The sequence below is a fragment of the Phocoena phocoena genome, chromosome 9 (genome assembly GCF_963924675.1).
Source record: "Phocoena phocoena chromosome 9, mPhoPho1.1, whole genome shotgun sequence".
NCBI classification, from domain to species: Eukaryota; Metazoa; Chordata; class Mammalia; order Artiodactyla; family Phocoenidae; genus Phocoena; species Phocoena phocoena.
In genome coordinates this window covers 7,324,005-7,336,959 of record NC_089227.1, presented here as the reverse complement: position 1 = coordinate 7,336,959, position 12,955 = coordinate 7,324,005, and the positions used below count along the sequence as shown (strand labels likewise).

The following is a 12,955-nucleotide window of genomic DNA, read 5'->3' as shown; positions in this document are numbered from 1 at the left end:
TTCAAGCACTTTTCCTTAACTTTATCAGGTGTGACCCTGGAATCCCTAATTAGGTTCACATTCCTCAGGAAACTGTTCTCCCACTGTGCGTTAAAGCCCAATTTAACCTGTCTCATCCCCATAAGAACACACCACCCCACCAATGCAATTAAGCCTTATTGGTCCTGCCTGCTCCTCCCATCCCGGGGGTGGGTGCCGAAGAGAGAGAAAGAAAATCACTGCCTGCGGTGGGCAGGCTGCACACAGCAGCCCGGCCTCCCTGTAGCTCACGGCCCCGGAAGGGCATGGGACCCCGCACTGCCACTGCACTCCGCCCTCACCTCTCCTTCTCCATCTACACAGGCCCAAGGTCATCTCACCCCCTGAGGCGTCTCAGGCTGGCTCCTCTGCTGAGAAAGCCCACCTCTCCCTTCCTACCTAGCCACGCCCCTACTTCAAGGCCAGACCAGAGGCTCCTTCTTCAGGAGACCCACAGGTAAGATAGATGGGCCTGCTCCCCACCAAGCCCCTCAACCCATCAAGACCTCTCCTGCCCTCTCTTCCCAACAAACCCCTCCCTCCCTTCACCCCACCCCCAGCAAACCCCTCCCCTCCCCTCTCCCCACCCCAGCAAGCCCCTCCCCTCCCCTCTCCCCACCCCCAGCAAGCCCCTCCCCTCCCCTCTCCCCACCCCCAGGAAGGCCCTCCCCTCCCCTCTCCCCACCCCCAGCCAGCCCCTCCTCTCCCCACCCCCAGCAAGCCCCTCCCCTCCCCTCTCCCCACCCCCAGCAAGCCCCTCCCCTTCCCTCTCCCCCCCCACCAAGCCCCTCCTCTCCCCCTCCCCTCCCCTATGCCCCCAGCAAGCTCCTCCCTTCCCCCCTCTCCCCAGCACCAGGCACCAAGCTCCTGCCTTCTCTCTCACTTTACAGGGACACCTGCAGGGCTGGGACATCTTTGCAAAGGGCAACACTGGAATAAGGACCCCCTCCCCCAGGCTTGAACAGGTCAACCAGACCAGCCTAAATAACAGCAACTCTGTGTTGTACAAGGTGGGCGGAGCCAGGAGAAACAGCCAGGAGCTGCACCAAAAATTCAGGACAAATACAGTGTGTGCTTTTGCTTTTTTTAAAAGAAGAGTTTAGAAATGCTCATGACACCACCCCCATGACTTTTTAACACCCTCCTTCTTGTCACAAAGAGGAAAGGAAGAAAAGGCACAAACAGAAACAACAGTTTTTTTTTTGTTTTTTTTTTTTTTTTGCGGTACGCGGGCCTCTCACTGTTGTGGCCTCTCCCGTTGTGGAGCACAGCCTCCGGACGCGCAGGCTCAGCGGCCATAGCTCACGGGCCCAGCCGCTCCGCCTCATGTGGGATCTTCCCGAACCAGGGCACGAACCCATGTCCCCTGCATCGGCAGGCGGACTCTCAACCACTGCGCCACCAGGGAGGCCCGAAACAACAGTTTTTAAAGGATGGAAGTAGTGCATGCCACAAAGTGGGATACCAAGGAAACTTCCCCCCAAATATTCTGTTGAAAGTGTCTGAGAACACTACAATGAATAGTGTGGGTTTTGCCACTTGCCCTTTGGCTGACAAGAAAAGGGGGAAAAATGACAAATTTTAATAGCTCATAACTTATCCTCAAATCTTAGTAGAAAATTTTTTTTTTTTTTTTGCAGTACGCGGGCCTCTCACTGTTGTGGCCTCTCCCGTGGCGGAGCGCAGGCTCCGGACGCGCAGGCTCAGCGGCCATGGCTCACGGGCCCAGCCGCTCCGCGGCACGTGGGATCTTCCCGGACCGGGGCACAAACCCGCGTCCCCTGCATCGGCAGACGGACTCACAACCACGGCACCACCAGGGACGCCCTGAAAAATTTTTGAATTTAGCATTAGGCTGCATAGGGCCAGCTAGCTTACTCTGAATGTCCACAGAAATATGTCCCACTAAACCCACAGGAGTTCACCCTGATGAAGCTAAATCTCCATCCACGTTTACCAAATCCTGCTAATGGTGTCACTCTCCACCCAGAATCCCAAACGGAAAGCCTAAGAACTGCCGGCAACCCTGTCCCCATCTAAGCAGGACGCCAATCCTACCTGCCAGTTCTTCCCTCAAATGCCCACGAGTCCCTTCCTGCTGCCTCGTCCGCCGGACCAGGCCCTCCGCCCTCACTGGGCACCGCTAAGCTTCCAACGGACCTCCTTCGGCAGGGCAACTCCCCCGAAAAATACTTATTAAAAGTAAAGGAGGGACTTCCCTGGTGGCGCAGTGGTTAAGAATCCGTCTGCCAACGCAGGGGACATGGGTTCAGTCTCTGGTCCGGGAAGATTCCACATGCCGCGGAGCAACTAAGCCCATGCGCCACAACTGCTGAGCCCACTCTCTAGAGCCCGCGAGCCACAACTACTGAGCCCACGTGCTGCAACTACCGAAGCCTGCAGGCCTAGAGCCCGTGCTCCACAACAACAGAAGCCACCACAGTGAGAAGCCCATGCACCGCAATGAAGAGTAGCCCCCACTCGGCACAACTAGAGAAAGCCTGCACACAGCAACGAACACCCAACGCAGCCAAAAAGAAATTAATTAATTAATATTTTTTTAAATGCTTTTAAAAAAAAAAAGTAAAGGAGAAAACCTCTAAAAGGACAAAAGGTTCTAGATAAAGACTCTGGAATCAGAATTTCTAACTTCATAGCCTGTACGAGGCACTCAGACAGTCTACCTCCTACCCTCCAAAAAGAAGCTATTTATTGTGAGTTTATCCTAAAGATGGTCTGAGCAGGGAAAGGGGGAGGCTGACAGCCCAGAGCCCGGTACTCAGCTCTGTTAGAACAGAAGGGAGGCCTGCCAGCTCCAGAAGTTCCTGGGGGACTCAGGAGTTGAAAGGTGCAGAGATACACAGGGCACATGAGAAGGCCCGAGTCAAAATGCCTAGAAACACACAAAAATGAACTGTGCTGGCTGCACCCAGAGGTGACCAGAGGGCATCCCAGGAGCTATTTCTGTACTTGAAGGAAAATGGGAGGTAGGCACTTCCTGAATCCCTGCTCAAAATAAATAGCTTTACTAGAGAAAAAACAAAGCACAGGGTGCAACTGGAGTTTACCTTTACAAATTAAAACGTGAAGCTGGCGACTCAAATGTGTAGTTGATTATTTCCATCCTGCTGCTAAAAATGTAAAAGGAGAACTGGTTTTTTTTTAATATGAAACCTATCCTCCAGAAGTAGCTACACAAAAATAAAAACCAGCAACTTGATTAGAAATGTCCTTCTTCGTGTACAACTGTAAGCGATTTCAAACGAGAGGCTCAAAGATGCCGACACAAACCCGCGTGAAACACCTCCAGACACACACTGGTCATCACCAGAAGTGGGCGAGCCACATTCCGGGTTCTGATCTCAGTGCTGGCCCTCTGTCCTCGGGGGCCCTCACCCAGGTGTCGGTGCTGTCCAGAGACACACGTGTTCAGAGGCAGGGAGCGGGTCGGTGGCACTGCCATGAGGCACAGGGTGTCCAGAGGTATGGTGGGAATGGGTCCAAAGCCAGCGCCCTGAGCACAAGGCCTGCAGAGGTCCCCAAGGCCCACCAGCGTGTCCTCCCCACAGGGAACAGGGGACAATGAAGTCGTGCAGGGTTCGGTCACCTCTCCCAGCCTGAACGTAGTGCTTGGGGACAACAGAGGGAAAGGGCAGCAGAGAGGTGACCTTGGAGAACAAGAGCTGGCTTGCACCTCCTCTACCGGGCGGGACGTGTCGCCGGCCAGAGCTGGAGCTCACCCCCAAAACCTCCAGGAACCTCCTGGAACCTGCCCCTTTGGAGACCGCACGCTAGGCCCCAGAACAGAGGGCATGGGCACGGAAGGAGGGCGCCGTGAGGACCGTCTGCCAATGCATGGAGCACAGGCTGCAGCACCTAGAGCATGGGCCAGTGCCGGCGGGACACGCTGCTTTACTCCTATTTGTAGAGGGAGACACCCAGGGTCACAGAGACGCCACGGGGCCATCAGAACACAGACCCAGGTCCCAGGGCCCCTTCTCCGGTGGCTCTCGTGGCTTTCAGAGCTGCTTCCAACAGCTACGTGTGGAAATTTCCATTTTCTGCTTCTATTCTCCCCAAAAGACTGCAGGTGCAGGGAAATAATCATCTATTACAGAATTTCATGAACCAGCAAATCCAGTCACTCACACTCAGAGAGGAGGGAGGGAAATAGTCACTGAGCGCTTTTTCTTGATTTTGTTTATATTTGAGGGACAGGTGCCCGCAGCAGCCTGGCCCCAGGACAGCTCTTCCTCTGTGAGGTGTCCCAAGCCGCACAAGGCACCCTCCACGACCGGGCTCCCGCCCTGCTGTCTGACCCAGGACAAACACACACACACCTTGGTTACTTACATCACAAGAGTGACGTCTGCTTTGAATCGCCGGGCCCTGCAGTCCTGGGTGCCCCTGCTCTGTCATCAGAGCCCAGCTGCGTGGGTCAGATGGCACCACCCTCCTGACGCCCTGCGGGCAGGCACCTGTCCCCCCCGACTCCCCGCATCTCCGGCTTCAGTGAGCACACTTGCCTGACTGCGTCTGATCATCTCCTGTGTAACTAAGTCCCCTTTGCAAGGCGGCTCCAATAATTAGGATCAATGCGCTAAAAATATTCCAAAACATTACCGCGATCGTTCCTCCTGTCTGCCCTAAGTCCTACAGATGACGGGGAAGCGGGCAATGGCTAATTTGTCATGGGGGCCTCACCCAAGTGGTCTCTCTAGAATGGACCACAAGATGCACTGGCCAAAGATGACGGTGCAGGAAGCGCTGGGGTGTTTTTTGCTTGTTTTCATTTTTATTTTTTTATTTTTTTTGGAAGCGCTGTTTTTGAAGGAAGCTTCCCGAATATACACATTTAAATGACTGCAGCTCCTCAAAAGTCACCTTGAGACACTATACACATATTCCAGTCATTGTGTTATTAATTAAAACTAAAACCCTGCTGCAACTGCCTTTGGGATCTGAGCCAGGTCCTGGAGCAGAGTTGTGGCTGCAGGCAGGGGCAACCTGCACGGCGTGCAAGCACCACGATCGATAGCAGGACTCAACAAACATCAAGTGTCCTCCCAGAGAGCACGGAGCCCCGCCACTAATGAAGTCACAAAAACACCTGCTCCCAGGATTTCAAAAGGTATTCCGGGAAACTTGAGCAATGCCTAGGCTCAGGCGCCCCTCCCCTCACAGATGATGTCGCCAAGCAAGAATTTGTGACAGCTGGCCCCAGGGGCTCCCCCAACCTCGGGTTTGGCTCCAGGGGAGTCGGCCTGGAGTGAAAGGATGTGGCTCAAAAGTAGGTTCCCAGGGCACCCCAGACGTCCTAGTCTAAATAACAAAGCGCACTCGGACCCAGAGCGGCCTAGGCTTCCTCCCGCTGCCCTCCCCGCGCCCCGCTCAGGATGGAGGACCCCTGCCCATTCGGAAACCAGCCGGAAGGTCCAATGTGCAGCAGGTGAGCCCAGTTAAGTGGGCGTGGAGGCTGCCCTGTCAGCCACTACGTGATGCGGAATGAAAAGTGACGATCTCGAGAAAACAGAAGGGCCTATTTTTTTTTTTTTTTTTGAAACAAAGGACTGTACCTCAAATGACGTATTATTGACAGTTTACATAATCCAAATCTAAGCGTCATCCTGGTGGGTCATGAGACCTCTTACAAGATCAAGAAGGAATGTTTTTTGTTTGTTTGTTTGTTTTGTGGTAGCGAGCGGGCCTCTCACTGTGTGGCCTCTCCCGCTGCAGAGCACAGGCTCCGGACGCGCAGGCCTGATCAGCGGCCGTGGCTCACGGTCCTAGCCGCTCCGCGGCATGTGGGATCTTCCCGGCCCGGGGCACGAACCCGTGTCCCCTGCATCAGCAGGCGGACTCTCAACCACTGCACCACCAGGGAAGCACCAGAAGGGCCTATTTTTAAATTATATGATTTGTTTAAAATAAATAAATTTCAGATGAAGATTATAATTCCCTTCTGGGCTTTTTTTTGGGAAAGGGCTAGTGAATCCTACATAAATATAGCTTAAACGTAGGCTGCTCTAGAGAGCAAATCAGTCGTGATGGAGTGAGAGTGTCAACTACACGGCCACTCGGTCCTGTCACCTGGCTACACGCCACCGCCAGCTTCAGCGGCCTCTGTTTGTTTCCTCCCGTGTGAAATGGACACAGCGCCTGCCGGCCTATTCAGTGCTGCCCGTCAGGGTCTGGTAAGGGCCCTGCACAGAGAAGTGCCAAAAGAAAGGAAGGAGGCTCCTAAGCCACCTGGAGCAGCGCTATTCAGGGGATGAGCTTCTCCACGTTACAGTGGCTCCATCCTGCCGGCTACCTTCAAGCCCAAAAACCCCACAACCAACGCCCCTGTTCAGGCCCAGATTATCTGGGATTTAAAAACATTAATTCCCATACAAAGAAAATAGCACTTTCCTAGAGCAGCTGCATATGGCTTGCTGACTAAAAAGCAGACCCAGAACCCCCCGGTAGGAACTGGCACATGGAGGCCATTCCCCAAACTCTGGCCTCAGAGTAACGGTTTCCAGTGGGACAAGAACCACAGCCGTGAATGTACCTTTAGCAGCGTGAAATGGGTGCGGTGACTTTTCTTCTAGTTGTAATGAGTCAAAAAAAGATCAGTGAGGACAGCCTATCAGGAAAGGGATCTTCACGGGAAAAGAAACAATAATGCCCAGAAGAAGTGCAGAACTGACCAGGGCTTAATGGCTCTTCTGACCCCAGCGACAACTGGCAAAAATAAAAAACAAGACACGGAAGCAACCAAGATGTCCTTCAGTGGTTGAATGGATAAATAAACCGATTTTTAGGGCAGTGAAACTATTCTACCTGATACTGTCGTGATGGATACATGTCATTATATTTTTAGGGCAGTGAAACTATTCTACCTGATACTGTCGTGATGGATACATGTCATTATATTTTTAGGGCAGTGAAACTATTCTACCTGATGCTGTAGTGATGGATACATGTCATTATATTTTTAGGGCAGTGAAACTATTCTACCTGATACTGTCGTGATGGATACATGTCATTATATTTTTAGGGCAGTGAAACTATTCTACCTGATGCTGTAGTGATGGATACATGTCATTATATTTTTAGGGCAGTGAAACTATTCTACGTGATACTGTCGTGATGGATACATGTCATTATATTTTTAGGGCAGTGAAACTATTCTACCTGATGCTGTAGTGATGGATACATGTCATTATATTTTTAGGGCAGTGAAACTATTCTACGTGATACTGTCGTGATGGATACATGTCATTATACATTTGTTCAAATCCACAGAATGAACAACGCCAAGAGTGAACCCTAATGTAAACAATGGACTTTAGTTAATAGTAACGCCTGGAGACGGGCTCATCGACTGTAACAAATGCACCACACCTGTGTGGAGGTTGATGGTAAGAGGGGTTCTGTGAGAGTATGTAAATTCTTCGTACCTTCCCCTCGATTTTATTATTTTACTATTAATAAAAAACAATCAACAGCCAAGCATCAAAACAGAGGCACACATCTGTCTACCACAGGTAGATAACTGGAATCCTCTACCAGGACTGGCCTCCCTGGGTGGTCCTACAGCAGGCCAAAATGGACCTGTGGTCCAGCAAGCTACATCAGGGCACCCAGCCCAGGGCCTGACCGAGAGCAAATCAGGAAGCGTTTGTTGAATCGGGGCAGTTTGAAAATTAACCTCCTCTTCCCTTAGGGCAAGGGGTGGGAGGGCAGAGAGGCCAGAAGGCAGAGAGGCCGGGCCGGGGTTTGCAGCTCGGCCCGTCCCCGGGGCGGGTGGTGTGACTATTTCAAGTTCCAGGGTCACCTGTAAGGCTGGGACAAAGGACACGACGCCCTCAAGGGAGGCTGTGACGATCAAAGATCATCCCTCAATACCGTAGCTGATTTCTGTTCCCTCTGAGCACAGGTCAGAAGCCACTCACGGGCTAGATATTTAGCTCTCTGACCTCACGTCACCCGCAAACCACCCTGCCGGATTACAATCAGCCATCGTGCTTCAAATGAGACTCTCAGGCTTGCCTGTGTGTGTGGAGGCCTGGGGCGACGAACACACAGACCCTTACAAGGCTCTGTGCTCGACGGACTGGGAGTGTTAGGAAAACATTCTCACTCTTTCCCTTTTACTAATTCAGGTCATTTGTTCCCAGGAAACGATCTGTGTCCCAGGAAAGAAAGGTCATCACCAACATCCTGTGGGGAGGTAAAGACAGACTCCCCGCCCCCATTCCTTCCCCAGATGCCTCCGAAGGCACCGAGCGGGCAGGGAGAAGGCGGCCCTGGGGCCGGGAAGGATGGGGCGCTTCGCCCAGGTGGGGGCTGGCTGGTGGGCTTCTGGGGAGCAAGGGCCTCGGGGCCTCGAGGCCCAGTAGGATTTGGACATGAAGATGGGGCAGTGCCAGGCCCCCCGGGGCTGGGGGCTCAGCGCTCGGGCAGGCTGGCTTCTCCACCTCCTCCGTGCAGGGACGCGCCGAGCTCCAGCGGCAACGCCATCGGACATGCCCACGCACACCGGTCAGCGCGGGCCCCGCACGGCTGACAGGAGCTGCTCCCGCCTGTGTCTCCGGGGAGGGCTGGGGTCTCAGAAGATGCCATGGATGTGAGGTGAGCAAAGCCGTGTGGGAGGGGGCAGGCAGGGGGCATGGATCCTCAGGGCATCCTTCACGGCAGAGAAAGAAGACGCGGGACAGGGAAGGACTCGACCCCCAAGCCAAGGGGGAGCCTTGCCCATACCTACGTGTAGGTGTCTCAGGGAAGCTGGCCACGGGGCTGGAGTTCCCAAGGGGGGCTCTGGAGGCATCAAAGCAGCTGCACCAGGTGCACAGGCCCACATCAGCTCCACGGCTGATCCGTGAAGAGCGAAAATACGTGGGGCGGCAAAAACCTGAGCTTGGCAGCCCAACACCCTTGAACCCTGGCACCTGGATGCCAGGTGACAGTGGGTAAGTCATTTCACCACCGGGGGTCTCTGTTTGCTCATCCAGTGAAGGGAGGGGCTGGCCGACAAAGCCTGGGACAGCAGGCCCCAAAAGGGAAGCTGTTGCCCTTATTACTCGGAGAAGAGAGCTGTCTGTAGACAAAGGTTAATGACCAGACATGTAAGTTAATGGTTAAAACTCATGAATGAAGCCAGTGGGTAGCCGTTGACACCCAGGAGAGACGTCTAGGGTGGTCTACGAGGAAGTCGCAGGCTGTGGCCCTCGTCCTTCCCATGGCACAGAGATGCCATCTGAAGCCAGCCTGTCTGATAAGGTCTGAGGCTCCTGCATCAGCCACAGCCAGAACCTGGGGTCGCTGGGCCGAGGTAGGAGAGGCCCCAGGGGTCCTGGGGTCCCCCAGAGCCACGCCTGCCTCGCATGGTCTCTCTTCAGGGAGAGGAGCCCATGACAAAGAGTTCTGCTTCTACGGGAGGTGGAAGTGGGCAGCGGAGCTACCGCGTGGTGGACGGACGAAAAAGCCAGCCGAGCCCGGGAATCCTCTCCTGTCCGGAAACCAAGTGGCAGCCCCTGCAGTTCTGGTCTTTATCTCCAACAAGGCGCCACATCAAGGCAGGCTCAGAAAGAGCAGAGGACAGCTGGCCCCGGGCTGTGTGCTGTGCAGGCCAGGGACGGGACACAGGGGGTCCGAGGACAGTCTCTGAGCCGGCGGCAGGCAGCTCAGGGCAGAGAGGGCTATTCCACACTGCGTGTGCGCTCCAGTTCTGCCGGCTCAGCCCCCATGCGGGGCCTCACATTTGCGGAAACCTGCTGGAGGCACGGTGCTCTCGCCAGTGCACCAAAGCTCAAAGAACACCCCCTCTGCCGCACCCCCATCCCCCAAGTGTCTCCGCACCAACATCTGCCTTCCTGAAACAGCTTTCTTTCTCCTGCTTCCTCTTTTCTCTTGCCAGGGAGTCAACCAGGGGCCAGGAAAAAAAAAACCAAGTCACTCTGCCCAAACAGCTCATGTGGCACCCATGAACAAGCACAGCCTCCCAGGGAGCAAGATACTTAGAATTCCAAACTTTCCAGTAATTATACATAAATTATTCTGCTTCCTTAAAATTTAAATAATTACTACTACCACAATTAACAGCTAAAAGCAAGCTGTTTCGGGTGGATTGCAGAAGTGATTATTGACTGAGCCCCCAGTCCATAGCTCAGCCCCTTTTCTGCAGGATGGCTCTCTCCTTCCACATCTCCTGCTCTACCAAGAGGACATCCCGGGCCTGACTGGGAGCCTCTGATGGTGGCCCTGGCAGCAGCAGGGCAACGACAACGCCAGCGGGGTTAAGCGCACACGAACACGCTCCGGGGATCGTGCTGTGCCCTCACCTTCGGTGTTCCCAGCGCAGAGGGGACCCGCAGCCCATACCTTCCCCAAGTCAGTAAGTGGATGGATGGGCCAGACGTTAGGCCAAAGCCTGTGTTTTTGACCAAAGCTTCCCGTAAGCTTTCTCAGTCTCGAAGAAATCCGGGCACGCACGGTTAGGCACAGACGTGTGGTGATCAAGGACCCAGCCGTCTGGGGGAGCTGCGTCTCAGCTCCTGGGAGACTGAGCTGCCCTACCCCCAACCCCGTGCTTATCTCCAGGGGCGGCCCTCGTCTGCTCAGCAGCAATGGCATTATAGTTTTGGAATAAGAAGAGTCTTTGTTATTGCTAGTGGCATTCTCTCCTGCCATTCAAAGCTGCGTTAGCCAAAAAAAAATGACTACGGATACATTTCCCCCTCCACCATGATCTAATAAGAATAAAAGCTTATCTATCCCTAGCAAACTGCCAATTACTGTGGCTAGAAATGCCATAATCAGTGATAGTTAAGACTTTTGGAATATTCTTTGAACCAAAGAATTCAATCCCCTAAGTAGCTGGCACCGGGCCCCCTTTGAGAAACAGTGCCAAGGGCAGCAGGGCTCAGTCTGCAGCTGCGGGTCAAGAATGGCCGGGCCAGGCAGAGTGTCACGGGAGGAGGCCCTTGCACACGACGCACACTCACGCGTGCAGCATGACACGGGACAAGCAGGGCTCTGGTAGTGGCTCTCCCCACTCTCCGCCCCACCGGGGTGACGAGGCACAAGCTCCGCAGGACAAGGCTTGCTGCAACTGGGACCCTCGGGGGCTGGGGGCGCGTCCAAACCCTCGGCAGGCAGACGGGGGGGAAAACCCTCCGGGAAATCCGGAATATTCCCCAAGGTGGCATCTTCCCCACCTCCACTGCGTGCAGGAATCTCTGCTCTGACACGGTCACTTAGGTTTAAAGTACACAGCACACTGGAAAGACGAGCATATTTGTGAGCAAAGCAGACCTAGAATAACCAAGGTTAGAAATCAGTCCTGCCCAGGGGTCAGTGTGAGTAAGAATGCCTGGCCTTGGACAGAAAGGGAAGCCTTCTCCACAGTGAGACCGCAAGTGACAGCAGAAATGTCCCAAAGCTCCGCCACGTGGCCTGATCCTGAGACGACTAAAACACACATCATGTGACACCTCGGAAGAGACGGAGGCAAGGGGGCTGCCGACTTGGGGGCTGGATAACAGTGCAGTGCAGAGCTCCATCCTATAGCCTCGCCACTTCTGCATGTGTCCCAAAGGCTCCATGATGAGAAGTTTAATAAGCAAAGTCATTTAATCTCTTTCTTGAAAAAAAAAGCAGGGCTAGACCCACCTGTAATTTCTCTAGCTTTGTGTGCGAGCATCTGTGTGGTCGTGTGCCCGTGCGGGTAAACTGCGTGCGTGTGTGTGACGTGTGTGTGTGTGTGTGTGCGTGTATGTGGGCACGTGTGAGTGTGGACTGTGTGTGAGTGCCCGTATGAACGTGAAGCGTGTGCGTGTGTGTGACTTCACGTGCGTGCCTGTGTGGATCGTGGGGACAGTGGAGGAAAGCAGGATCCTGGTCCTCACAGGGAGAGCGCACGCACGTGAAGCCAGCCCACAGGTCCACGAAGCCCGCGTCCAGCACACGTTCCTTCCACTCGGAGCCCAAGGACCAGTCGAAAATTCTCAGGAGAGGCTGAGCCGTGAGGTCCAGAGCAGCAACAAAATCCCAGCACTCTCAGAAACCCCATCTCCCTGGACCTCCACCCACCAGGGGCAGCCTGCAGGGCACCTGAGGGGGTCCCACAAAGGTGGGACCAGCCAGTCAGCAAGGAGCGACGCGTGGGCCCTGGCTCTACTGAAGGTAACATCATACCTGGAAAGCGTGAGAGGTGCAGACATCTGGACCTGCGTAGAAAACCTGGGCCCCGTCTAGGGGTGCCTGCAGCTTCCATATGCCATTTCCAGGCCTCCTCGTTCCCCACTATTCAAAGCCTTACACCCAACCCAGTACACCCAGGCCTCAAGCACTTTGTAGGGCCACCCAGCAATTGAACCCTACCAGGGAATGCAGGACTCCGTGATTCAGGGTCCCCAGACGTCCATGACAGCCTGAAAACCCCAGCCCATCTATGAACTACCCTCAGAAAAGAAGCCAGAAAAATTCTCAAGGCCAGGCATGTGCCCTCACCCCTATCCCCACCCCCTCTCTGCCATTAAAAAAAGCAGTACGTCGATGTGATTGGAAAGAAGGGATCATTTGTTGTGGAGAGAGGGCTGTGAGATGGCCAGGACAAAATTACCAAATTCTTATCTGAAACCAAATTCTTAAGAGCTATTTTTCTATAATTAAAAACATGGATTTCATAGCTCCTCAGTTTATTCTTCAGATGAAAACTATACACCCTATCGAAAAGCATCTAGCAGCCGTTTCTTAAGCGTTCCGTTTCTGTGGCCACGGTCCAAAGCAGTCCCCTCCCATGTACATCATTCAACGCGGGCCAATTCGGCTCCAGAAGCCCCATGGGAGAGCAATGCAACACTTACCTTGGCTTCACATTTCTTGTGGCAGGAATACTTGCAGGCTGCAAGAGAAGGAGAAAGAATGTTGAGCAGTTTCTCAATACTTT

At 53.9% G+C, this 12,955-nt stretch overlaps 1 protein-coding gene across 1 annotated transcript in view; it reads right to left on the bottom strand.

Annotated features, from left to right (window-relative positions):
- The window catches only part of TNS3 (tensin 3), a 188,087-nt gene that overhangs the window by 155,350 nt on the left and 19,782 nt on the right, over positions 1 to 12,955 (bottom strand). The window contains exon 3 of the mRNA XM_065884480.1: positions 12,873 to 12,910. Coding sequence (XP_065740552.1) covers positions 12,873 to 12,910 — 38 coding nt within the window. The remainder of the gene's footprint in view (positions 1 to 12,872; positions 12,911 to 12,955) is intronic.